Source organism: Physeter macrocephalus, chromosome 3 (assembly GCF_002837175.3).
Source record: "Physeter macrocephalus isolate SW-GA chromosome 3, ASM283717v5, whole genome shotgun sequence".
NCBI lineage: Eukaryota > Metazoa > Chordata > Mammalia > Artiodactyla > Physeteridae > Physeter > Physeter macrocephalus.
In genome coordinates, this window is record NC_041216.1 from 813,894 (window position 1) to 837,604 (window position 23,711).

The 23,711-nt window shown below is 45.5% G+C and overlaps 2 protein-coding genes across 8 annotated transcripts in view; both read right to left on the reverse strand.

Moving 5' to 3' along the window:
- ST3GAL3 (ST3 beta-galactoside alpha-2,3-sialyltransferase 3) overlaps positions 1 to 18,825 on the reverse strand; it is a 230,784-nt gene extending 211,959 nt beyond the window's left edge. For all 6 annotated transcript variants that reach the window (XM_024125620.3, XM_024125619.3, XM_028485185.2 and 3 more), the window contains exon 1: positions 18,741 to 18,825. The gene's annotated coding sequence lies outside the window, so the exon portion shown is untranslated. The remainder of the gene's footprint in view (positions 1 to 18,740) is intronic.
- Positions 18,826 to 20,282: 1,457 nt separating this feature from the next.
- The window catches only part of KDM4A (lysine demethylase 4A), a 44,437-nt gene continuing 41,008 nt past the window's right edge, over positions 20,283 to 23,711 (reverse strand). Inside the window, exons 20-22 of one of the 2 annotated variants that reach the window (XM_007116610.4) lie at positions 23,146 to 23,265; positions 22,517 to 22,609; positions 20,283 to 22,381 (exon numbers count right to left, since the gene is read on the reverse strand). In XM_007116610.4, coding sequence (XP_007116672.1) covers positions 22,241 to 22,381; positions 22,517 to 22,609; positions 23,146 to 23,265 — 354 coding nt within the window. In that variant the 3' untranslated portion in view covers positions 20,283 to 22,240. The remainder of the gene's footprint in view (positions 22,382 to 22,516; positions 22,610 to 23,145; positions 23,266 to 23,711) is intronic. The other variant, XM_024125331.2, reaches the window with a different exon arrangement.

The window sequence follows — 23,711 nt, forward strand, 5'->3', positions numbered from 1 at the left end:
GGTATGCGGGCCTCCCTCTGCTGTGGCCTCTCCCGTTGCGGAGCACAGGCTCCGGACGCGCAGGCTCAGCGGCCATGGCCCACGGGCCCAGCCGCTCCGCGGCATGTGGGATCCTCCCAGACCGGGGCGCGAACCCGGTTCCCCTGCATTGGCAGGCGGACGCGCAACCACTGCGCCACCTGGGAAGCCCCATATTCATTCCTGATCTTCTTCAATTCACTCTCCACATAGCAGCCAATGTGGATCTATTTTATTCCCAGGTTTAAACTTTGTAAATTTCCCACTGTCTTTAGGGTAAAGTCCCAAACCCCTTAACAGGGCCTATAAGACTCTGCATGATCTGGCCCCTGCCCACATCTCCTCCCATCTCTCTTACCATCTCTTACCACCTTACCTCTGTGAGTCTGCAACAATGAACGTCTTTCAGTGTTTTGAACTTGTCATGCTGTCTCCTAATGTCAGGCTGAAGCCTTCTTGACCCTACCACTTCACCTAGCCAACTGCCACTCCGCCTTAAGTCTCAGCTTAAAAGTTAATTCCACAGGGAAGCCTTACCCGTCTCCACACTTTAGGTTAGGTCTCCCTATTAGAAATCCCCACAGCACCCGTACATCCCCATCCATTACATAATGCATTTATACTCAGGAGTATTTACAGTAATTTGCTTAAAATTTTATTCTGGCTAATCCAGGCAGTGAACAGGTCTATTTTATTCACCATTGCATCCCTGGTAGATATTCAAAAACTATCTGCTCACTGACCAAATGTTCAGTCACTTACAGTCTGCTCAAAAAAAGGTACAAAAGGTACATAAAACTAGGTTATTTTAATTAGCCATAAAAGAAAATTACAAAAAAAGCTGAACTCACTGAAACAAAGTACACCAAACTCCTGTCATTTCTAAAACATCCTACAATGTGGTTATTTTCTAAACTATACCTGGCAACAATTTTTACTCTGAAATGTTAGAATTTTGCTGACCTTCAAATAGCAGCCATAATGAATATGAACTCAATTATGACAAAATTACACAGAGCAAAAGCCACAAAGTATTTCCTGAACATGTCTCCTGTGAATATTTTTGAGGCAAGCTAATTAGAAACTATTATGTACTATTTATTACCCAGCTTCCTGAACAAGTTACTGAAAAGATCAATTTTTTAAAATGGTTTTGCTGAATGTACACTTCCTTTTCAGACTTTATGCATGACTAAGCAGATTTAAGTAGTTAATTAACATGCCATATATTACATTATTCTATGCAGAAGAATTGTGTATTTTCTAATTGCAAGTCAATGCAGGGGATAAAATAATTAATATTGCTAATATTCACACAGTACTTACTGCAGACTAGCCACAGTTCTAAAAGTTTTGTATGATTTAATTCACGGAACCTTCTCAACAATCCTATGAGGTTATCATTCTCATTATATAGAGAATAAACTGAGGCACAGAGAGGTAAAATTATCTTATCTAAGATCATAGAGCTAGTAAGTGGCAGACTGAGGATTCAAATCCAAATGATCTGACTTCAGTCACATAATTTTTTTTTTCTTTGCGGTCTCGCGCACCTCAACTAGAGCCCGCGTGCCGCAAACTACAGAGCCCACGTACCCTGGAGCCCGTGTGCCACAACTAGAGAGAGAAAACACGCACACCACGACTACAGAGAAGCCTGCGCACCATGAGGAAAGATCCCACGTGCCTCAACAAGGATCCCATGTGCGCAACTAAGACCTGACGCAACCAAAAATAAATAAAATAAAAAATAAAAATAAATAAATCTTAAAAGGAATGAGCTCTCTCCCTCTCTTCCTTTCTGAATAATTTAATCTAAAAGCCATTAGGCTTTAGGGGCCGAGCAAGGTAGGCACATATATCTGGAGTTAAGAGGGGGAGGAGCATCAGGCCATCATGATAAGTCTGGGGGTATGGCAGGAGGTGATAAGGGACTGACCAAATAAGTTCATATACTGAGGCTAACAGGAGCCAGATTTCTCAATGATGGAGAAGTGAGTTGAAAATGTAGAAAAAGAAAAACTAGAATAAATCTTTTGGGTTGTATTGGAATTGAAGGTATCAGTGTGAACTGATGGTTTTCAATATAAACACATACAAAAATATAAAAACTATAGATGTGGACAGTGTATGTGTGCTTTTGTGTATGTACACGCTTGTAAGCCGTAGCTCTGTCCACTGAAAGGGCATGGCAGCAATCATATCCCAATAGCAATGAGCACACCTGGCACCTAGATCTTGGTTTTTAAATACTATTCATCTTATTATCTCAGAGAAGGATCTGTCTCTCTTCTGTTCAAAACTAATGTAACAAACACCAAGTGCCAGAGATTATGCAAGGCACAGAGGACACTAAGACAATCAGATTTAGACCCTGCCCTAGAGGAGTTTGACTTCTCACTCCCCACTCATTCTTCCACCCACCACAATCTGATCTGTCTTCCAATCCTACCTGTCGCTCAATTAAGTTTACCACCGACCTCTTAATTGCCAAAGCCACTGGACACCACGGTCCTCCCATGACTTGACCTTTCTACAGCATCTGAAACTGTAAGAGGCATACAGTGTGGTGGTAAGAGCTCTTTCTTGCCTTCTTTACCTAGCAACACCAACTCATCTTCTAGGACTCTGTTCAAGCCTTACCTCCTTCAGAAAGCTTTCCTTAAACACTGCCCGACACTATGGCAATCTGTGCTCCTGAAACACCCGATGCTTACCTCTATCACAGCATCTGTAAAATATCTTATCTATTTTTCTGTCTCTGTAAGGAATTAGCATACAATTTGAAAGCAGAATCTATAACTTAGGTCTGTGAATCACCTACATATAACAGCACAGCACCTAGTACACAGCACATTCAAGAAGTGTTTGTTTAAAGATCAAATAAATTAATATATTTCTAATTATATTCCCCCAACTCTAGACACAATTTGTACACATTCCAAAAAGTAATATATACTAAAGACATAATGTGTGTGTTTGTGCGTATATATAATGTGTTTGTGTGTATATAATGTGTGTGTTTGTGCGTATATATATATATATATATATATAGAGAGAGAGAGAGAGAGAGAGAGAGACAGAGAGAGAGACAGAGGACGGGGGACAGAGGAGAGGAGCGGGACGGGAGGGGGAAGAGAGAGAGAAGGAGAGAGGGGGAGAGAGAGAGAGAGAGAGAGAGAGGGAGGGAGAGAGAAAGGGAGCACACTAGCAATTTTAAATGTAGAGAGAAGCTTGGGGTGATGTCTCAGGCTTTTTATATTCGCATTCCATAGATATCCCCAAGGCAATCTCATTACACTTCCATGACTACAATTACCATCCTTATCCCAAATTTTATATATTCCATCCAGACACTTCTTCTAAGTTCCATGTCCATTTATTTAACTTTTTTTTTTTTTTTTTTTGGCCTTACTGTGCAGCTTGTAGAATCTCAGTTTCCCGTCACTGAACCCAGGCCCTGCCACTGAAAGCCCCAAATCCTAACACCAGGCCACCAGGGAACTCCCTCCATTTATTTAATTTCTGTATCATCATCTAGATGTTTCACAGATGTCTCAGACTTCCCCCCAAAACCTCCTCTTTCTCCAGTATTCACTATTTCAATAAAAGGCAACACCTTCACAGGTGCTTCTGTCAAAAACCTGGAAATTATCCTTGACACTACCCTCCTTCTCACTCTCACCCTCCATATATAATCAGTCATCCAGCCCTATGAATTTTACCTCTTAAATACTTCTTACATCCATCTGTCTATCTCCACTGCTACCATCGTATTTCACATCACTATAACTCTTTGTTTGGGCTACAACTATAGCCTCCTAATAAGCCTCCCATGTTCATTCTTTTGTGTGTGATAAATTTGACATGTTACATTTTGTAAATTTAAGGTGTATAGCATGTTACTTTGATATATTTATATACTGTAATATGACTGCCACTTAAGCAATATTCATCACATTACATTATAGTACAATACTATTGTCTATATTCATTATACTGTATGTTAGATCTCTATGGCTTGTTTACTACTTGCTACAAGTTTCTACCCTTAACCGTCATCAGACTTATTCCCCCATCCCTCAACCTCTGGTAACCTCCATTTACTTTCTGCTTTTGTACAGGTTTGCTTTGCAGATTCCACATATAAGTGATATTGTGCAGTACTTGTCCTTCCCTGACTTATCTCACTTAGCATAATGTGCTCAAGGTCCATCCATGTTGTCACAAATGGCAGGATAGCCTCCTTTCTCATGGCTGAATAAATATTCCATTGTGTACATGTACCACATCTTTTTTTATCCATTTATCTATTGATGGGCATTTGGGTTGTTTCCATATCTTGGCTATTGTGAATAATGCTGTGATAAACAGGTGTGTACGTATATTTCATCCTGTTTTCATTTCCTTTGGGTACTTCCATATTCATTCTTTTTTTTTTTTTTTTTTTTTTGGTGGTATGCGGGCCTCCCTCTGCTGTGGCCTCTCCCGTTGCGGAGCACAGGCTCCGGACGCGCAGGCTCAGCGGCCATGGCCCACGGGCCCAGCCGCTCCGCGGCATGTGGGATCCTCCCAGACCGGGGCGCGAACCCGGTTCCCCTGCATTGGCAGGCGGACGCGCAACCACTGCGCCACCTGGGAAGCCCCATATTCATTCCTGATCTTCTTCAATTCACTCTCCACATAGCAGCCAATGTGGATCTATTTTATTCCCAGGTTTAAACTTTGTAAATTTCCCACTGTCTTTAGGGTAAAGTCCCAAACCCCTTAACAGGGCCTATAAGACTCTGCATGATCTGGCCCCTGCCCACATCTCCTCCCATCTCTCTTACCATCTCTTACCACCTTACCTCTGTGAGTCTGCAACAATGAACGTCTTTCAGTGTTTTGAACTTGTCATGCTGTCTCCTAATGTCAGGCTGAAGCCTTCTTGACCCTACCACTTCACCTAGCCAACTGCCACTCCGCCTTAAGTCTCAGCTTAAAAGTTAATTCCACAGGGAAGCCTTACCCGTCTCCACACTTTAGGTTAGGTCTCCCTATTAGAAATCCCCACAGCACCCGTACATCCCCATCCATTACATAATGCATTTATACTCAGGAGTATTTACAGTAATTTGCTTAAAATTTTATTCTGGCTAATCCAGGCAGTGAACAGGTCTATTTTATTCACCATTGCATCCCTGGTAGATATTCAAAAACTATCTGCTCACTGACCAAATGTTCAGTCACTTACAGTCTGCTCAAAAAAAGGTACAAAAGGTACATAAAACTAGGTTATTTTAATTAGCCATAAAAGAACATTACAAAAAAAGCTGAACTCACTGAAACAAAGTACACCAAACTCCTGTCATTTCTAAAACATCCTACAATGTGGTTATTTTCTAAACTATACCTGGCAACAATTTTTAGTCTGAAATGTTAGAATTTTGCTGACCTTCAAATAGCAGCCATAATGAATATGAACTCAATTATGACAAAATTACACAGAGCAAAAGCCACAAAGTATTTCCTGAACATGTCTCCTGTGAATATTTTTGAGGCAAGCTAATTAGAAACTATTATGTACTATTTATTACCCAGCTTCCTGAACAAGTTACTGAAAAGATCAATTTTTTAAAATGGTTTTGCTGAATGTACACTTCCTTTTCAGACTTTATGCATGACTAAGCAGATTTAAGTAGTTAATTAACATGCCATATATTACATTATTCTATGCAGAAGAATTGTGTATTTTCTAATTGCAAGTCAATGCAGGGGATAAAATAATTAATATTGCTAATATTCACACAGTACTTACTGCAGACTAGACACATTTCTAAAAGTTTTGTATGATTTAATTCACGGAACCTTCTCAACAATGCTATGAGGTTATCATTCTCATTTTCTTTGCGGTACGCGGGCCTCTCACTGTCGTGGCCTCTGCCGTTGTGGAGCACAGGCTCCGGACGCGCAGGCTCAGCGGCCATGGCTCACGGGCCCAGCCGCTCCGCGGCATGTGGGATCCTCCCGGACCGGGGCACGAACCCGTGTCCCCTGCATCGGCAGGCAGACTCTCAACCACTGCACCACCAGGGAAGCCCAGTCATATAATTTTTTTCATTTGAAGAGGCTATATGGTACAACAGAACAAAAATGAAACAGAACCAGTGAAGAATCTACACAAAAGTGGAAGAAAGGAAGGGGGAGGGTCAAGGGGAAGTGTGGTAAACCAAGAGCACACAACAGAAAAAACTTTGTCACAGGATGGATACAGATCATTAACAAAGGGCCGCAACTCCCAAAAGGCTCTAAAAAACAAGAGGTAACTAAGAGCCAAGATTAAAGGGAGAGCCTCAGGGAAAAAATAGTGAAACATTTTTTAAGTAAAATGAGCACTCAGGAAAAGTGAAGAAAGAAAAATAACACCACCACAAAAACAAAAGCCTCAATGAAAGAGAACAATTAAGAACTGCTGAAAACACAAAAAGAGTCATGAAGGCCATGATGGATAAAAAAATGAAGAAGATAAAACGAAAAAGAATAAAAAGTTTAAAAGGATTACCAAAACAAACCCAAACAAAAAACAAAAAAATACAATAGCTGCCATAGGAGATCCAGCATAGGTATGACTGGGGTCTGAAAAAGAGAACCAAGCATACAGAACAAAACAAAGATATGCAAAAATGGATAATCAGAGAGAACTGGGCTGAGGGCAAGTTGGCCCAAAAATACAGAGTCCCAGCTTCTCTGAGCCCCAATAGCCAAGGTGGCAAAGATAACCTGAAGATCTGCAAAGGGAATTAAAAAGCTAAGGGTATGCTGAGGTTCCGATTACCCACTGTGTGGATTACAGACTCACTGCCTCTTAGCTCCAAATTCATCCTTTTTGCTTGCTCTTTGAAAATGGATCTGGGCCCTTTAAATATTTTCCTTTTGCTAGTTGACATGATGTCAAGCTTTGTCACTAGAGGGTGCTGGAAAGCCATGGCTTCGGGGTTCCAGTGTGTTCCGGTGTGTTCCTCTCGGTAGGCTCCTGCAGCACACAGGACTTTTCCAGTGGACAGCAGTCAGCAGTGAGCAGCAGCCGACAGCTTCCCTCAGCACTTCTCTTGGGCAGTTTTGTAGCAGAGTGCCTCTGGTGGGACGTCTCTCTGTAAACCACTTTCCCCAGTACCCAAGATGGCAGATTTCTGGCAAGCTCCACCATGCTGCATCACAGTGGCTCATCTGCAATCCAGTGAGCCACTGTCGTCAATGTCCACTACACCGAAGTCTGAATCTCAGCCTGTGCTGGGTGTGAGGCAGGTTGGGGAGCTCTTTGTTGAGCACTCTAGCTCATCCCTGAGGTGGCGGCTGCTCCTTAGATCTGTTTCTATAGTCTCTAGAGTTCTCTTTACTTCTTTTTGACAGCGTTATTGAGATATCATGCGCATACTATACGATTCACCCGTTCAAGGTATACCTTTCGATGGCTTTTAGTATTTTCAGAGTTGTGCAAACGTGACCACAATCAATTTTAGAACATTTCTATTACACCGAAATGATTCCCCACACCCCTTAGCTGTCATCCCCTACAAACCTCCGGCCCTAAGCAACCACTAAACTACTTTGTTCTATGGAATAGGCAAATGTTTATAGATATTTCATATAAATGGAATCAAACAATATGTGGTCCTTTGTGACAGGCTTCTTTCACTTAGCACAATGTTTTTAAGGTTTGTGAACATCAGTACTTCATTTCTTTTCATTGCCAAATAGCATTCCGTTATATGGACCATTTTTTATTTATTCATTTGTCAGTTGATGGACATGTGGGCTGTTTCCACCTTTTGGCTGAATAATGCTACAATGCATATTCATGTACAAATTTTTATAGGGACGTAAGTTCTAATTTCTCTTGGGTATATATGTAGGAGTGAAATATACCCAGGTCATATGGTAACTCTATGTTTAACTACTTGAGGAAATGCCACTGTTTTCCCATCAGTGTATGAGAGCTCTGATTTCTCCACACCTGTGCCAACACTCCTTATTATCTCTTTTTGATTATAGCCATCCTAGTGCGTGGGTAGGAAGTGGTATCTCATTGTGGTTTTGATTTGCATTCCCCTGACGGCTAATGATGTTGAGCATCTTTCCAAGTGCTTATTTCTTTACTACTTACTAGCTAATCTCGTTACTCCAATTCACTGTTAAAGTTAATAATCCTTACATTAAACTCTACCTGCTGAAAGTACCACGTGATTGGACCTAGACTTGTGTAACATGGGCAGTCAGCGACTCTCTGAGTACAAATTAGATAGCTACACCAAGGTTTTAAAAATGGAAGGCAGAAGAGTAAAACTGAAAAGATTTTGTCCCTGGTTAGATGTTCCCTTTATTAGTAGCTGAGAAAAAAGCCTAGGGGAGAGGGGTAAAAATCTAAGGAAACAGAACTTTCAGTTTTGCATGTTATAGTTCATTTCTGTTTTTACAAACGAACCAAAAAAAGCCTTTCTGAATAAGAGCTGTTAATGTTTGGTTTTATTGGGTTTCTGATTACTTGTTTTAATGGTGTGTTCAGAGGACAAACTTCTAGACGTAATTCTTTATTTGGAAAAGTTGACGCCAATCAGTCTTGAGAAAATTCAACTGGAATATTTGAAAAGATGACCTTGCTTTGGGCCAGCTGAGATAAAATGGTGGGGACTGGTGTTGAAGGTGTTTGGGAGATGGCAGCATGTCCAGAAAACTGGAAACAGAAGGTTGCAGCACAAAAGCAGTCAAGAACAATACTTAAACATGGGCATGGCTGTGTTCCAATAAAACCTGCAGGCCTGTTTGCTGGCCCCTGCTATGCATGGTATATAGACAGACAACATGTAGCAAAACCACAAGAGCATAAAAACATGCACGGGAATTTTAAAACTTTAAATTCAAGATAGTGTTTTCTCTGGTGAAGGGAGGAGGAGACCAGGGAAAAATACATGAGGCTTTTACTGGAACTGTAATGTTCTGTTTCTTAAAAAAAAAACAAAAACTGACATAATATGGCATATTAAGATTTGGTGATGGGTATCATCATATTATTCTGTTCTTGTATGTGTAAAATACATCATTAGAAAATACAAGATAAATGTTCCCTTTCATTGCTATTATGTCTCTTGAGACTTCAGATGTCTTAGGCCTATGTAGTAGTTCCACATTGTTTATCTGCTCATATCTTTTTTTAAAAAAGGGCAAGGAAAAAAATATAATATTGCAGAATAACTATGCTGGAACCACGATGGAAGCTATGCCATCTTATCAGTGCAGGCAGAAGCCATTATTACACACCTGAGTATAGCAGTAGGAACACAGCGTGGTACCTGCCCTCGAGAAGAGTGTGATGCATGCAGTTAAAGAGGTACGGACATTATGAGGTGGTGGAAATTTATAACTGTCTTTGAGGTTTCAGAAAAGCTTCAGTGAAGAAGCTGAAGCAGTAAAAAGGTAGAGAGGCTTTAGATGCCATGCTAAGGGGTCTGAAATTTATCCCACTGGCAATGGAGAACCAGTGAAGGGAGTAAGCAGAGAAATGACATAGTCATATCTGTATTTTAGAAAGATCACTTGAGTAGCAATACAGAGGACAGCCTGGAAAAGGCCAAGCGAGAGCAAGAAGAGGCTGTTGTAACGGCCCAGGCCATTCACTGTCATAGAGAATAGACATCTCAAAGGCACACAAAGATTCCCCAAGATAACAAAAGAAAATACCAGAACTCCTGTTTATAAACTTTTCTGATATTTAATTTCAGTGGACACTGGCCTCCTCAAACAATCCCTATGTCAGACATCTTGGGGCACATGAGGTTCAGGAAGAATCCTCAAAAAGTGTGAAAGTTCCAGAGCATGGGGGGTAATGGTACCACTACTTACCATTTGCTTCGTGGTGCAGTACAGTTTATGCATTAAGTGACATCCATGTGGTTAATTTCATAAAAATTGGATCCTATTTTAAATAAATAGGATCATAACTAACTAAACTTGACAATGAGATGGTGAGTAACCATAAAACTCTTGTGCCTCAGAGAAGTTCTCTGGTTATCATTTGGCCAAGCATGTATAAGACTTCCAGAACTTAAAGAGCAGTTGTATATTCTTCTTTTACAAACATACTGGTGTTCCAAGTTTGCTAAACTTTTCTGGGATGGCAAATGTCTGTTAATAGTATGGCACCTAGAAGATTTTCCAAAAATACACACATCTGTCCTTTCAAGGTGAAGAACATGTCTTAACAAAAGCTAGAAACTAGTTTTGTTCGTTTGTTTGTTTTTAAAGAAAATACGTTGAGTGCATTTTGAAAACAGATGTTTGGCAGTGTTTCCATCCTCATGTTATTTTGTTGCCAAAAAGATGTAAGTGTCATTTATAAAAACTCTCATATCTACATGCCAGCAGTTCTCAAACTGTGGTCCAAGGACCCCAGGCAGTCCCCAAGACCCTTTCAGTGGATCTGAAACAGGAGGGAAGGGGGCAGGGCACAACCTTTGAAAGAATGACATAGCCCTAGAACACGACATAAACTGATTAGAACCAAATGGGTCCAAGATGGCGGACAAGTCGACTTCCACTAGACCTTGAGCCTCAGTATACGCTCACTGTAACACATCAGCAAGCTAAATGACACACCCACAGGTGCCATGACAGTTCCAAGACCGACCACAAGGATTAAAAAGTGGGCAGTTGTCCAATTCCTGGAAATCCCTTCCCCTTCCTGAAATAGCTGGAATACTCCTCCCACTCATTCATTAGCCTATGAAATTACCCACCCCTATAAAAACTGACAACCCCATACCCTGGTGCCTTTCTCACCTTCTGAGATGGCCCACACTCCGTCTGTGGAGTGTTTCCCTCTAAATAAACCCACTTCTTACCTATCACTTTGTCTCTCACTGAATTTTTTCTGCGATGAGACATCAAGAACCTGAGTTTCATTAAGTCCTGAAACCAGTGTGTGATCTCAGTTGGAAGACTGTGGATTTTGGCCGGGTTCGAGTCCTGGCTGCGTGGGTTCAAGTCCCAGCCGCATGAGTTCAAGTCCCAATCTGGGTTTAGGCTGGGTTTGAGTCCCGGCACGTGGGTTCAATCCCAATCTGAGGTGCACAGTTTCAGATCCACGAGTTTAAAACTGTTTTCACAGTAATTCTCAGACATTATTTGCCCTGTTCACTCTCTTTCTCTCACCAAGGGTCCAGCACAGTTTTCCAGAGGCTATATAACATATGATGACATGTGACTATATCACTGTCCTCACAGCTAATGGAATGCGTGCTTGCGTATTCTAGTGACTTAAAATTTTCTCAGTAATTTTTAATACATTAAATATCAATAGACAAAACCCATAAAATGAAAGTTCTTTGGGGTTTCAATAATTTTTATAACTTATAACGGGGTCCTGAGATCAAAAACTCTGAAAATCACTGCCATATACTTTGAAAACTTAGGAACAGAATATTCTAACCTGTTTAACATATTTCAAACACAAGGTTTCTGTGGGTTTTAAGTCATGTCAAAAACACATAAACAGGGCTTCCCTGGTGGCGCAGTGGTTGAGAGTCCGCCTGCCGATGCAGGGAACACGGGTTCCTGCCCTGGTCCGGGAAGATCCCACATGCCACAGAGCGCACAGTTTCAGATCCACGAGTTTAAAACTGTTTTCACAGTAATTCTCAGACATTATTTGCCCTGTTCACTCTCTTTCTCTCACCAAGGGTCCAGCACAGTTTTCCAGAGGCTATATAACATATGATGACATGTGACTATATCACTGTCCTCACAGCTAATGGAATGCGTGCTTGCGTATTCTAGTGACTTAAAATTTTCTCAGTAATTTTTAATACATTAAATATCAATAGACAAAACCCATAAAATGAAAGTTCTTTGGGGTTTCAATAATTTTTATAACTTATAACGGGGTCCTGAGATCAAAAACTCTGAAAATCACTGCCATATACTTTGAAAACTTAGGAACAGAATATTCTAACCTGTTTAACATATTTCAAACACAAGGTTTCTGTGGGTTTTAAGTCATGTCAAAAACACATAAACAGGGCTTCCCTGGTGGCGCAGTGGTTGAGAGTCCGCCTGCCGATGCAGGGAACACGGGTTCCTGCCCTGGTCCGGGAAGATCCCACATGCCACACAGCGGCTGGGCCCGTGAGCCATGGCCGCTGAGCCAGCGCGTCCGGAGCCTGTGCTCCGCAACGGGAGAGGCCCGTGTACCGCAAAAACAACAACAACAACAACAAAAACACATAAACATGCTATCTTTCCATTATTTTGTAAAGAAAACTAACATCAAGGAAAAGGGGAATTTACTGACATATAGACAAATAATATAGACAAATAATGATAAGACAAGGCAGTAGATAACATTTAATCAGAGTAACATAAGTTGTGCAGAAGTTCACAGGGAAGGAACTCCTGTCAACCAGGATGACCAGGCGGAACCTAAAGGAGAACAAATTGGAATTAAACCCCCATTATCATCTTTACAAACATTTCAGAAGAAGACTGAGGAGGAGCAAAATTTCAGGGGGACACAGTCAACAACGATGATGATACGCTGAAGGAGAAGCACATACACTTTAGCAGCCCAAGCAGTGAGCACATTATAACATCAGCATCAAGAGTGTATGCACACGTGCATGTGTCACTTCTGGGTGAGGGCTGGGAACGGCTGAACGACCATATATAATTTGTTGGCATTTAAAGAATGTTTAAATTGGTATGATATCCACATCAACCAACTCTTCCCTTCTTGATCTCAGGATAATTCTCTCATGCCCAACCTGCCCAGACCATCATCACCAGACCATCATCACTGTGGCACAGTGGTTAAGAATCCGCCGGCCAATGCAGGGGACACTGGTTCGAGCCCTGGTCCGGGAAGATCCCACGTGCCGCGGAGCAACTAAGCCCCTGCACCACAACTACTGGAGCCTGCGCTCTACAGCTCACAAGCCACAACTACTGAGCCCATGTGCCACAGCTACTGAAGCCTGCGCACCTAGAGCCTGTGCTCTGCAACAAGAGAAGCCACCACAATGAGAAGCCCACGCACCGCAACGAAGAGTAGCCCCCGCTCACCGCAACTAGAGAAAGCCCGCGCGCAGCAACAAAGACCCAACACAGCCAAAAATAAAAAAATAAATTAAAAAAAAAGATGTATAAATAAAACCACAGTGTTGGCAGACGATTTTAGGCCAACGATCACCTATTGTGAACCAGGGAATATACTAAGCATTAAGAATCTTAGAACTGGGACTTCCCTGGTGGTCCAGTGAAAAATCCACCTTCCAACGCAGGGGACATGGGTTCGATCCCTGGTTGGGGAACTAAGATCCCACATGCCGTGGAGCAACTAAGCCCGAGCCCGTGCACCACAACTACAGAGCCCACGCGCTCTGGAGCCCGCGCGCCACAACGAAAGATCCCGGCATGCCGCAACTAAAGCCCGACGCAGCCAAAAATTACTTACTTACTTACTTACTTAATTTTTTAAAATCTTAAAACTATTATTTTTATGATGAGAGGTCCCTTATGTATTTACTAGTACAGAAGCAGGCTTTTTACATCTATTTGCTCAAGTTCTCAGAACCTTGCAAGGTAGGTATTTTTATCCCCATTTTACCAATTTGAAAACTGAGAGTACACAAGAGGTTCTGAAGCCTGCCCAAGGCCACACCTTAGAAAATGGAGAAGCCATGATGGAAATCTTGGTCTGCTGACTCTCCTCTACCCCCAGGCAGGACATGGACACACCCTTCCTATTACTGCAGTAGCTTAAATGGTAACCTTCCCTCCAGGCTCACCTCATTCTAAGCTCTCTTCATCCATAATATTTTATGACCCTGTAGCAGACATGGCACTACGGTTGCAAACCTCAGAACTTCCCATGTCAGGGAAACAGGACATTCACTCCTCCGCTGCCTCCACACACTCTGATCTTCCTAAAAGGCAAAGCTGATAAAGTCATTTCCCACCTTCAAACCCTTCAGTGGCTCCTCCTCATCATCACAATAAACTCCTGAACTCATCACAAGCCTTCAGTCTAACTTCTGCAGCCTCCACACACTCCCCAAATATACCCTATTCTCCTGCCTTTCAAGCATCTTCAGGATGCAGCCACACTCCCTTGTGTTTCTAGGCCATTACACACATTGTTTCCTGCCTGAAAAGCCTTTTAAAACCCACATCTGCCCAGCTACTAACTAGTGATCCAAGACTTAGGTAGGTGTGAGCTTCTCTGGAAAACCATTATTTATATGCCCTGTGTGACATCAGATTCTCTTTTTAGGAGATCCCACAGGACCCTCAAACAGAGCCTGTTACAATGTATTCTAACTGCAGGTTCACTGGTTTCTGGTCCTACCAGACTAAAGGCTCTTTGAGGCCCGGGATATGCCTTCTGTATTTGTAATGCCATAACCTAGCACGGAGGTTAGCAGAGAGCTCATGCTCAATAGCTACTTGTGGGATGACTAGAGGGCCTAGTACAGTGGAAGACCCAGACACATATACAACCAAGCAAAATAGGATAAATGTGAAAATAAGAAAAGTGTGACAGGATGTCAAAGAAGTGGAAAGAAAAAGGTAGGAAAACCTGGGGAAGTCCTGAGATTTCCTTACCTGATTTCTCAAAGTTTCTTCAAATCCTGATGCTGCTGCTGCTGCTGACGATGATAATCATAATCATGAGTCCTTACCTTGAACCAGGTACTGGGCAAAGCACTTTACATAAAGTGAACTCATGACCACCCTATGCATTTCACTGATGATGCAACTCGGACTTGAGAATCAGACACTTACTCAATGTTAGACAATCAATGGCAGAAGCAAGATTTCAACCCAGTTTTCACTTTCTTTGTTAAAAGCGAAATCTCCTCCCCAAACGCCAAAGTTTTATTGCCTCAACTGAACCCAATTAAACCAGTAAGGTTGAACTAGGATCCTCTTTATTTTAACCATTCAAGTGAAAATGTCCCTTGAGTTATTACAGACTTCCTTGCTTTTTAAATTGTGTATCTTGAATATAATTTAACTTTCTGTGGATGCCTCGGGACTATTTCTGTGTTCATCACTGAGGGTGCTGTAAAATAGTGATGCCCTCAGGAATGACTGTGCTATGACTGGAAAATCACTGATTGCCCTCGTATCAACAGCCTCGACCTGTTACATTACAAGCATTACGGTGCTTGTAACGGAGTTCTGACTTCTCAATCCACCCTCATTCCATGCCTAGTTAGAGCTATTACTTCTTGCTACTGTCAATGTGTTTCTCTCTAGTAGCCCATCTGATTTCGCTACCTCTAATCTTCCACGGACCGTGATACTCAAAGAAGATGTAGCAGTCATTATTGCTGTCCAACAGTTACTTCTGGCTCTTTGCTTTCCAGGCACCTGCTAAGACAGCAATTCCTTGCCCTTCTTGAAAGTTAAGCATGGCCATATGACTTGCTTTAGCCAATGATATGGAAATGAAAGTGACAGGTGCCACTTCAGGATGGAAACTTGAAAGTCCAGTGTCCCTTGATCACCATCTTCCACTCGATCAAAATGATCATGGAAACACCATATTAAGATGGAGTTTCCATCAGCATGGGTCCCTGAGTGACTGAGAGGAGGAGAGTTACCTGTGCAGTCATGCTGGACATGTGGCATGAATGAGAAGTCAACATTTGTTCTGTTAAGCCACTGCAGTCTTAAGGGTTTTTGTTAATGAAGCCTAATCCAAGCTATCCAGACCAATACACCAGCTCTCTCAGTAACAAATTATCTCACATTAGTAACTTCATTTACAGATTTTATGATGGACATTTTGTTTGCACAAAGAATTTTCTTTGCATCTATCCTGGTTCAAAGCTATGTTCAATATAAAATATATTTGCCAAGTACCTCCTATGTACAAAACACTGTGCTAGATAATGAAGAAGATGGCTCATGGCTTGAAAAAGCTTCAGTCTTATGTTGGCAATTGGGGCAAAAAGGCAGATTCTAGTGTTCTAATGGTTTGAAGGAGAAACAAGTCCCATCTAGATAGGGAGAAAAGTATAGAAAAGCTTCACAAAAAGAGTTCCAATCAAATGGCCCTGAAACATGGGTGAGAACCAACAATTAGAGATTCAAGGGGGTCATTTAGGATAGAAAAAGCAACATGAGCAAAGACAGGGAGCACGACAGCAACGAAGAGCAAATAGTTCCACAAACTTGGAAAATATAATAAAATCTAAGGGATTGGCAAGAAATGAGTTTACCCATACTGCCCAGGCTAGGCTGGTCTGTGCTTAATTCAACAGACGGTAGGAAGCCATTAAAAGTCTAGGCTGGGGCTTCCCTGGTGGCGCAGTGGTTAAGGATCTGCCTGCCAGTGCAGGGGACACGGGTTCAAGCCCTGTGGTCCGGGAAGACCCCACATGCCGTGGAGCAACTAAGCCCGTGCGCCACAACTACCGAGCCCACGTGCCACAACTGAGCCCACATGCCACAACTACTGAAGCCCATGCACATAGAGCCCGTGCTCCGCAACGAGAAGCCACCGCAGTGAGAAGCCCGCATGCCACAACGAAGAGTAGACCCCACTCGCTCCAACTAGAGAAAGCCCGCGCGCAGCCTGCACATAGCAACAAAGACCCAACTCAGCCAAAAAAAATAAATAAAAGTCTAGGCTGGGGAAATGAGATATCTGCAAGTGATGACAGTACACAGAATAGATGGAAGGGGTGGGGGGGATGGGAAGCTAGGGGGTTTCTGCAGTAATTCGAGGGAATGGTATCAATGGCCCCTAATCAGTGTGATGACAGTAGGAACAGAAAGAAGCTAGACATAGTGTGGAGGCAGTAGCAACAAGACCTGGCAACCAACTTAATACAAGGGGGAAAAAAAAGAAAGGCAAGAATGATTCTTGAGGTGCAGATCCTGGGTAGCTGAGAAGACCATTATTCTAAATAGCTAAGGTTACTCAGAAAAGTGACAAGGGCAAATAAAGTGCTACTGTCTATTTTTTTAATAGCTAGCTCCAGTTTCATCTGAAGTACTACTACTACCTGTTTACCCTTTGCTCCACCCAGGACAAGGTTACTTCCTGATTTGATGTCATCAACCTGCCTTTTTTGTATAATCTCATCTCCCACTTTTTCTGATAAGAACCCCCTGGAACTACCCATGAGAGTTTTGGGTTCTCCGCTGCCACCTTTCCCATCCTCACTTTCTCATTTCCTCACTTCTCCTTCCTCTTCATCACCCAGGCCTACCCATTCATGGCTCAACTCAAGCCTCAGCTCTCCTGTGAAACCTTCCTCAAACACATGGATTTCTCCTTTTCCAGAATTTTCATAGACCTACTCTCTTAGAATTCTAGAGACCATTTTATTAGTGAACATTTTCTTGTGTGCCCTTTATCCCCACAACCATCTCATAGGCCCATGAGAACAAGTCTCATACAATACAGGTCACGAGGTCCCCACAGTTGCACTGCCTTGCACACAATATGTACTCGGTAGACACTTTATTGATGATCCAAAGTCACTTAGTCTCTAAGAATATGCACATCTTTTTTTCTCATTAATAATTTACTTTTATTAAACTCTGATTAGACATTTAGACATGTGAAATAGGGAGATTCATCACTGAATACTTCAAAATATCCTTAAGAATCTTTAATCTTAGGAGCTGCTATTACCTTAAGAGATTATTTGAAAATACCATTTCGGTCATAAATTTTTGTGACAGCTTCCTTTTAATCCTTTTGACTTGAAGGTATACCCAACAGTTCAATGATCATCACTCCAAGGTGATTCTGACTTAGAAATAACCTAATTTTCCATGAGGTCTATTTATTTTCGTGAACCCACTAAGTGCTTTTTTTCTACCTTCCTGTTCAACTAGCTATAGTATAGTTAATTCAAAGTGTATCCACAGAAAAGTTTGTAAGTTTTTGTTGTTTTGTTTTGTTTTTGTTTTTAACAAAATAACAGCTGCCTTCATTGGTCCCTCTCTCAATTAACTGCACTGAGTCAGTTCACACGTTTCTCTCCTTCCTCCTATGTGCGGGAAACACAAACATAAGTGAGGTCTATTAAGGCATCATAAAAACGAACACTGTTGCAAAAAGGAATTCAAAATGTTCGTGGGATACGATCCTAATCAAACCTGCTCTCATCACTAAGACATTTCCTCCTGCAAACAAAATCACAGGGCAAACAATGGGGAGAAGTGCCAGAGAAAAGGAAGCAAGAGGCGTACTTTGTCAGTAAAATTGACCTCAGTCCCCGGAACATCTGGCGGCTGGTAGAGCAATAAGCAATGACAGCCGCTACCCGTACGCTGCTGATTCCCACTCAGGTTTTCCACTTTTCCTCCCTCTTCCCATAGCGAAGGCCCGCCTGACCAGGTCCTTCCTCTGCGCCAAGGTGCGCAGCGATGCGGGGTCTCGCGCGCAGGTGACCTCAGACTGCTCGGCCCGGGTCCAGCCGTCCTCTCCCCCGAGGCCTGGCAGCCCCTACCCAGGCGAGGTCTCCCAGGGACCGGACTCCCGGCCCGAGCCCCCAGTCCGAGCCGGACGGCTGGGCCACGCCCGACCCTTCCTTCCCCAGCACCAGCGCGCGCGGGCTCCGCACCCCACCAACCCGGGGAACGCCAGCGGCGGGGGAGGGGAGGGGCGGCGGCGACTGTTAGCCGTGGTGACTGCCCGCCCCGACGCGCGCAGGACCGGCCCTTACCGCAGCGGAGAGGGAGGCAGGGGGGAGGCGGCGCCCGGCCCGACGCTGCCGGGAAGGCGGGGGCGACGGCGAATGCGGCGGCGGCAGCCGCGCGGGACCCCGGCGGGCGCCCAAGTCGCGGTGGGCCGCCTGGGCGCCGCCATAGTGGGGACGCAGCGGCGGGCGGAGCGCGCGGCCGCGACCCCGACTCGTGGACGACGGGACCACCAATCCCACTCTCCGCCTCAGCGCCCTCACCGGGGGTTGGGCATCCGCGGCCAATCGGCGCGCGGGAGTCGGGCGGGGCGCCGGGCTGACCAATGCGGGGCTGCACTGCAGTCAGAGAGAGAGAGAGGGCGCAAGCCCAGAGCGGCCCACTAGACACTGGACCCCCGAGTTTTCCTGCCCGTCCGCCTCGCGCGCCCGCCGGGATTCGGGCTGCTGGCAGTTCAGGGCGTGGGTCCAGCGGACCCGGCCTGCTGGCTCCGGGCCGACGCCCACCCCTCGGTTCCCCGGAGCCTATCCGCCGCCTTGAGGAATCCTCCCCCGGCTTCACGCCCCGCAGGGCGCGCGTCTGGGATGCGGACCTCTGACGGCCGCAGGGCTCGCTGTCCGCCGAAATGATACCTCGAGAGCCTGTTTCCTCGGCCGTGCGAGGGACGGGAGTACACGGTCATTCCACACCGAGGGACGCAGGCATCCGCCTGGAACCAGGCTGAGACCCAAGGCTGTGGACCTCCCCGGACTGGGCGACCCTGCCCAATCCTGTGGAGTTGGGTGGACAGCGGTCGCTGACTGCCCTTATTACTACTTCAGAGCCTCTTTTTATTCCGGGCACAGGACTCCGCCCCATCTCGTCTACCCTTTTCAGCTCCGGAGGTCCCAGCTTTTCTCCCACCCTACTGGGGCACAATTTAAAACGTAATTCCCCCGAGGGGAGTTACGGAAGAGAGGAGGAACTGTCCGGCTGTGGCCCTTGGTTGCCCACCCAAAGACGCTGCCTCACCAAAGGAGGGCAGTTTGCCCTGGCCAAAAGGCTTCTGAGGGGAGCCTGCCTAAGACAGGCTGGTGCACGCTTCCCTGGAGTCAGTCAGTCCGCTGAGGCCTGGGCCTGACTGCAGGCAAGAGGGCCTGTTCCGTGGGACTTGAGACTCTCATCACCTCTTTAAACTTCAGTTTCCCAGGGGGTTATTACATTTGACCAAAACAAAACGTAAAAGTTTCTAGAAAAATAGCTGTTGAGCAAGAACTCTGCTGGGGTTACACAAGGGACTACCCTGCCTGTCCTTCAGCAGGGCTGGGGATGGTAGGGCCAGTGAAAGGTAGGGAGGTCTGGGACCCTGCCAAGTCTGGAGAAGTGTTTCTTCCCTCCAAAGATGTGTGCTCCCAGGGCTTGCCAATCCATTAAGGCCTGGTTCTGTCCACGCTCGCCTGGGAATCCTTGGGTGCTGGACAAAAAATTCAACCTCCCTTTCTTGGCCCCAGGAGGGAACTGGCATAGAAAAGTAAGTATCTTTGAGACCTGCTGCTCCTCCCTTCCCCCACAATCAGACACCAGAGGTGGCAGCCACCTCCCAAGCCCCAGAACACAAAGAAGCATTGAGTTGCTGAGCTGACCCAAGATTCTCCTGCACCTGGCAGGAGCCAAGAAATAGGACCTAGTGCCTGGCTGTCCAAGACCAGCCGAACAGCTCTGCTGTGCCCAATTCACTGCCCCCACCCCCACCCCTGCTGCTGTTGCTCTAACCTTGTCCACCTGGACCTCAGGAAACCAATAGGGGTCAAAGGAACCGGGTCTTCCTCCGGAGAAGCATCTCACCAACTACAGGCAACTCAGAACAGCTTCAGGACCTAAGGGAAGCGCGCACGGGGTGGGGGGCAGGGGTTGTCAATCCTTTGCTTTTCAAGCACCTAAAATGTACTGCCTTCTTTCAAGCTGGTTCTACAATTTTTATGGAACAGACACTGGCATAAACTTACACTTGCTCAATGAAGTTAACAAGTGGGGTTGAGATGAGAGCTCAAACTCAGTTCTACAAGTTGTGGAAGTGGTCTGGTCCTTCATCTATTACCTCTTCCTTCCCATCTCTAGGGCCAGAGAAGCAAAAGGAGGTACTCACGGCTAGAGCTGCCTCTACTTCCCAGGTCCCACCATACAGAGCCACAGGACCAGAACTTGACAAGGGGCCCATCTCTTTAGGAGGGCTTCCTAGATCCTGACTTACTGAGTTTTCTTAAAATGCATGGCCCTGCTCCAGAGCCTATGACTCTAGATACACTCCCGGCCTGACCCTGGGCCACTCAGGCTCCTCGGGGCAGACACAGCCAATCCTCTGCTCAACACATTTTATTGCTAAGGACAAGGTGATGCACCGGTTTTCAAAATAATTTGGTTTATAGCGTTCATACGTAACAAAAAAAGGGGAAGTATTATAAATCTGATTCTTGTATACATACGGTATAAGTGTGAATCCCTCCAACCCTGGGCCCAGGCAAACAAATTCATAAGGAGCAAAAACCTGTTTAACCCCTTCAGTGTTGCCCTCCAGTCCCACCCCACTCCCAAATCAGCTCCCTCCCACCCCCAGACCAGGGGGCATATCTAAACCCACCCCCTGGCCTCCAGTGGCCCCAGTTTATCTTAACCCTCCCAGCCCCTGCATGATTGCAATTTTCTGTTGACAGACTCACCCGCCAGGCTCTGCCTGCTTCCATCATTAGATCCCCCTTCAGAGTATTCCCCACCCACACCCTTTAATACTGTCCACAGGGGCTCTGTGCCTCGAGTGATATGGGCACACACCCAGGTTACCCCTATCTTCTCCTTCAAGAGAAGGCAAAGAGGTGGCGTTAACTCCTTAGCATCTCATCACTGCAGCTTTGCCAGCACTCTCTTGAGACAGTTCCAGAGACAAACAGATGCCACAGCCATCTCCAGCCAACCCCCAGGGGCCCTTACTCAGTTCAAATGAGGGCAGAATTTCACATTTTTGTTGCCCTGGATAGGCAAGGAAAAAAGTAAGGGCCAGGGGCTGGCAGAAGCTGGTCCAGACCAAACATACACACACACACACACGCACGCACGCACACACGCACACACACACACACACACACACACACATAAATACAAAAAGGGGGAGGGGGCAAGCACCAGCACCTCTGCCTAGTTGGTGCAGGTGATCATTAGGAAGCTAAGTCCAAGGCCAGAAACAGGGCAACCAGCCCAGCCAGCACAGTCGACCCCATTACAGACTGGGGCCCATGCAGCCACAGCGTTCCAGTGCTCAGCCCATCAGCTGGGAGATCAGCGGCTGCTGCCACATGTCCAAGTACGGCTTGTCATTTCTTTACAGTGGAATGCGATGAGGGTGGGGTGAGAAGATGATGGGGTCGGTTATTTCATTCCTTTTCATTTTACAGTTCACTTTTAGAGACTTCAGAGTTCCAAGTGTCTGCTGTGCTGTGGAACCCCAGAGTGCTTTCGCCTTGGCGGCTGGGACTCTCCTGGCCGCTGGAAGCACCTACTCCATGATGGCCCGGTATAGTGCAGGCTCAATGTAATCCTCCCGGTATCTTGAGTTGATAACTCGTTGCCGTTTCTTTTCCTGCTTAACCTCTTTCTCCGTGAAAATCTCATTGAAGCGCATGTCTGAGGCTACTGACTACAGAAGAATAGGCAAGCCAAATGAGCACTTTATGGCCAACCACCCCGAAGAAAAAAAACAAAGGGACACATCCTTGCTTTGTTCCCTCCCTCCCAGATGGGAACCAAGGGCACACAGAAAGCACACACTCACCAGTCTAGACTTGACTCTCTTGGGAAGCTCTTCATCCAGCGTGTACACGTCATCTCTCTTAACCACAAGCTGTGAGCCATCCTCAAACTCCACCTACCAGGGAAACAAAGGCCTTTAGCTAAGATATCCCAGACTCCCTCCCTGGTCCATCATGCACAGTGGCAATTTCCTGCAGTCACAGGAAGGGTTTAGAACACTGAAGTAAGGCTTGCCATGTTTGAAGCCATACCTGGCAGACTGGACACAGGGCAGCGCCTAGCTCTGAAAAGGGTTGTCACTGATCCCTTGGCTCAGGGGTCCCCAACCCCTGGGCCGCAGACTGGTGCCAGTCCACGGCCTGTTAGGAACCGGGCCACACAGCAGGAGGTGAGCGGTGGACGAGCAAGCGAAGCTTCATCAGCCGCTCCCCATCGCTCCCCATCACTCCCCACCGCTCGCGTTACCGCCTGAACCAGGCCCACCCCCACCCCCGTCCATGGAAAACTGTCTTCCACGACCGGTGTCCCTGTTGCCAAAAAGGTTGGGGACCGCTGCCTTAGCTCTCCCAAGAGCAGATTTCCTCTTGCTCAAGAGGAAACACTGAATTAATCAGGCCCCCTCCCCCATCCCCACCAAAAGCCTTTGGTTACCTGGTACATCTGGATGGGGTGAGAGGCCACAAACTTGGCTCCATAGACTTGGCCGTCTGTCCATCTCACTTGGACTACTTCCCCTTCAGCAGGAGGACCCAACTGGAGACAGTCCTGACTCTGAGGGAACATGAAGGAAGAAGGGTGAAAGGAAGGTCCATCTGAGAGACCTGCCAAGTCCAAGTCCACCCCGTTATGTCTGCTGGCTGCTGCTGCTTCTAGGTGACAGAAAAAAGCAGCCATGATAAACTTAATAAATGTAAAAGACATGTGCCATGATCAAGAGTCCTTCTCATGTTCCTTCAACTGTCTCTCTAAGGGACAGGGGGACAGGGCTCTGACAGGAAGAAATACTCAGACTTCCCTCAACTATTTAAGAAAAGGGTTCTTAGGACTTCCCTGGTGGCGCAGTGGTCAAGAATCCACCTGCCAATGCAGGGGACACAGGTTCGAGCCCTGGTCCGGGAAGATCCCACATGCCGCGGAGCAACTAAGCCCGTGCGCCACAAGTACTGAGCCTGCGCTCTAGAGCCCACGTGCCACAACTACTGAAGCCCGCGCGCCTA